Source organism: Brassica oleracea, chromosome C5 (genome assembly GCF_000695525.1).
Source record: "Brassica oleracea var. oleracea cultivar TO1000 chromosome C5, BOL, whole genome shotgun sequence".
Taxonomy (NCBI): Eukaryota; Viridiplantae; Streptophyta; class Magnoliopsida; order Brassicales; family Brassicaceae; genus Brassica; species Brassica oleracea.
The window spans coordinates 4,706,244-4,710,144 of NC_027752.1; the positions used below are offsets into that span (position 1 = coordinate 4,706,244).

General features: G+C 32.8%; 1 protein-coding gene across 1 annotated transcript in view; it reads right to left on the reverse strand.

Annotated features, from left to right (window-relative positions):
* Positions 1-2,555: 2,555 nt before the first annotated feature.
* Positions 2,556-3,901, reverse strand: part of LOC106344311 (ATP-dependent DNA helicase PIF1-like) — a 2,131-nt gene continuing 785 nt past the window's right edge. Inside the window, exons 4-6 of the mRNA XM_013783713.1 lie at positions 3,350-3,811; positions 2,772-3,268; positions 2,556-2,609 (exon numbers count right to left, since the gene is read on the reverse strand). Coding sequence (XP_013639167.1) covers positions 2,556-2,609; positions 2,772-3,268; positions 3,350-3,811 — 1,013 coding nt within the window. The remainder of the gene's footprint in view (positions 2,610-2,771; positions 3,269-3,349; positions 3,812-3,901) is intronic.

Below are 3,901 nucleotides of genomic sequence, written 5' to 3' on the forward strand. Positions count from 1 at the left end.
AAATTGTCAATAACGAAAATAAACTAACACCAAATCACATCAACTAATTTTGGTTCTCTCTACCATCGTTCACTTCATTTTCTTCAGGTGACATAATGAAATCTTCATCAAAATCTAAAAATTACAAATATAAAACTGAAAAGGGAAAACCTAACTTTTTTTTTGTCAGCACCTAACTTCTTAATTGAAAACTTAGAATATAAACATAATCTAAAACTTAAAAAAAGAAGATAAAAGTTATTTATTGGTTCAACCGGTATTGGGTTCCGGGTTTTAGTGAGTTTTTGCGGGGTTTTGTGGGTTTCTAAATATTGAGTTTTTCACAAAACCCAAACTGGATTTTTTTCTGGGTCACCGGGTTTACTGGTTCAACCGTGGGTCCGGGTCGGGTTTCAAAACACTGGTTAAAAGTGTTATTTTAGAGTTCTTTGTTTTGTTTCAAAAGAGAATCGGTTACGTACGTTTCAAACATTCAATGTATTATCACACTCAATTCCAATATATCGAGTTAGCTGTAACATGAATATATTTGCGAGTATGAAACAATTTATCTTCAAAATATGTAAAATATCACTCTTTCAAAACATAGCTACGGGCTAACGAACTCTCACATTTAATCTGATATTTACATTTCAATCAAACTCAAGATTCTTGAAATATCAGAAATCTTGTGTATATATGTTATTAGATTATTCCATCGTAACTTACACATAAACACCTTAAATTATTATATATTCAAATAATTTTACAGAACTAAACCAAAAATTGAAAGAAACACTAAACATAAGCAAAAAAAAAGCACTAATTCGAAAACAAATTAAACCTAAATCAAAATCCAAATTTCATCATCATCAGCCTCACCACCATTAAGCTTTGTCTTCACTCTCCGGTGAGCAGATGCGTAAGCACCACCAATGTACCACCACCACAACGCAACCCTTTCCGTACCCTAAACAATACAAAACCATAGAGAGAGAGCTTGACAGGCGAGTTCATGGGAAAGAGAGGCTGAGAAGAAATTGATGACCGTAGACGTCGTTGTCTCTGCCACGCCACCTCCGCCGAGCTTCCGCTTCACCCTCTCCATTTCCATTGAAGTCAAAGAACGAAAAAGAGTCTTTATAATTAACGTATCTTATGTGTTGCGTTTTTGCAACTTATCTAAAAAGTTAACAGATACGCAGTTTTTGATGTTGCATTATTTTTATCTCGTGTGTTTTAGAATTGAAGCATATAAAAGGAAACAAATTGTGAGAAAGGCTATGACACATGGCAAATGTAGTGTGAACGCATTAAATGCAATGCATACTTTTTAATATATAAGGGATTCTATAGGTATAGTTAAGTTAATAGCGATATTTGTTTATGGATCTTTTTAGAAAGTTACTTTTATGAATGTAATGTAGAATTATTGTTGTAAAATTATAATATACCAAGTAAAAAATGAAAGTTTTAATATACTATTGATGCTTTGTGTATTTTTCATATTTTACTATAAATTATTAAATTACATTAGTAGTTCAGTGATTTAGGGGGCTTATTGGAGTCGGGGTTTGAGAAGGTTTTGAGGATTTTAAAATGTAATGGAATATAGAGAGTTTTGATGAATTCAAGAGTTTTAATGGAGATTTAAAAGGGGAATTAGGTAGGATTTGGTAAGATCTTTCTTAAGTATTTTAATAATAATTATTACCATTAAACTACAAAAAACGTAATCCGCTGTTAGGTTTATATTAAATACATATATATTAGGGACTTACCAATAATACTACTATATGATATAAAGAAGTATATTCACGTCTGATTGAGAGTTTTTTTCCTTTTTCTATATTTTCTTAAATGTAGTTCTTAATTTTCATTAACTGTTTGATTTAGAAGAATCTGAAATTTAAAACACATTGTCATTTCTTTTAAATAATACTAGGTGACCGGCTCGCACCCTGTACGGGCATAAGAAAACTCAAAATATGGACTAAATCTTATATGATTTTATAAGTAACAGATTTTATACTATGTCAACAACCGTCTTTGGGAGAATTCATCAGGCGTGGAAAAAAGATCGCACACCAATTAGAGATGGACGAGAGGGAACAAAGTAACTTCAGTATGAAGAGACAGATATTGTGTGTACCGTGTACGTATAATTGCAACGTCCATATTTTCTTTGTATGTTTACGAAGGAACTTTCATTCAAAATATGGAATAAATATTGCATAGTTTTAGAAAATTCAGATTTTATATTATCATTAATTAGAAATGTATTGTATATCTGTCGTTAAAATCTATGATGGAGAATAAAATATTTTGTTTCCATTAATAATAAAATAAACTTTTGTGTAGACATAGTAAAAGAAAATATATTAAAAAAAAATCAAAAAATTATCCATAAAAATATAAATTATGAAGTACAATTGTCGAAAAATAATGCAAAATAATTTAGAAACCTGCAAAAAATTAAATAAATATTGTAAGTAATATGTCAGATGAACATTATTTTATAGATTTATAAGTAAGAAAATAAAAGTTAACATGAAATAATATTAAAATAGACTTAGTCAGAAAACGGGATGCTCCTGAATACAATCAGTTCCTAACCCATCACTACCCATCTGGAAAATACAAAAAGTAAATAATTGTAACAGACTATATACTTAAAATTTTGTATTTGAAAAGAAAGTGGATTAAAATTACATACCGTGACTATGAAATATTCTGAAAAACTTGTTTGTAGACAACATTTACCGTTTTTGTCTGCGTTTTCCCTTCTTTACTAGCAATCCAGATCTCGACTTAACTCTTGAAAGTGTAACGTAGAGCTGACCATGAGAGAACACTGGCCTAGGCAGAAACAACCCAACACTTTCCAGTGTTTGACCTTGACTTTTGTTGATGGTCATCGCGAAAGCCAAAGTAACTGGAAACTGTCTTCGACGCATTCTAAAGGGGAACTTGGTGTCAGGTGGTGTGGCAAACATTCTAGGGATCCAAACCGGATGTCCAGCAATTTTGTTTCCGGTTATAATTCTACCTTCTATCACATGGGGCAGTAACTGAGTAACAATTAGCCTAGTACCATTACATAAACCATCTGCAACATCCATGTTACGAAGACACATGATAGGAGTACCAACCTTGAGCTTCAAGCAATGTCTAGGCAGTCCAGCCACTTTAACACTGTTCAAAAACTCTGCAGGATATACGACATTTTCTTCTATGTCAACATCGGATGGGATAATACTGTCAGAGCTAAGGTAAACCTTCTCTTCTCCTAAAAGCATATGTAAATCCGTTTGTTTAGTGATATGTACAAAGTTAGTAGAACATAAGAATAAATGATAAAACATGTTACCTGGCAACTGCGAAAGCATGTAGTCATTTATTTTATCCACTTCATCATTTGTGGGAGTAAGAATGGCTCGATGTCTATACAAATCCTTATCTGTTGAAGTTTGAAAAGCTTGTCCATAAACCTCTTTTGCCATAGTCTCAATAGGGTCTTCTCCACTATTTTGTATCAGCAAATCAGAAGGGATGTCAATCTCAACTTGACCGTCGTTAGGCAAATTTATTTTTCCATCTCCTATATCCAAAATCCAGTTTGAGAAGGATTCAAGCTCTTTTGCTGCATCATCAGTAAGACCAGCCAGCAATCTCATGTTTTTTGTTAGCTTCAAAACTTTGCAGTGCTCCCAAAGATATAACGAATTCAGAGCCACCAAAACAGTCTCTGCTCTACCACCTCCAGGTATAACCGGTAAAATCTGTCTGAAATCTCCACCGAAAACAACAACTTTACCCCCAAAAGGTTTATCTTCACAAGATCTTATAATATCACGCATAGTGCGATCCAACGTCTCGAAACAGTGTCTGCTCATCATAGGCGCCTCATCCCATACAATTA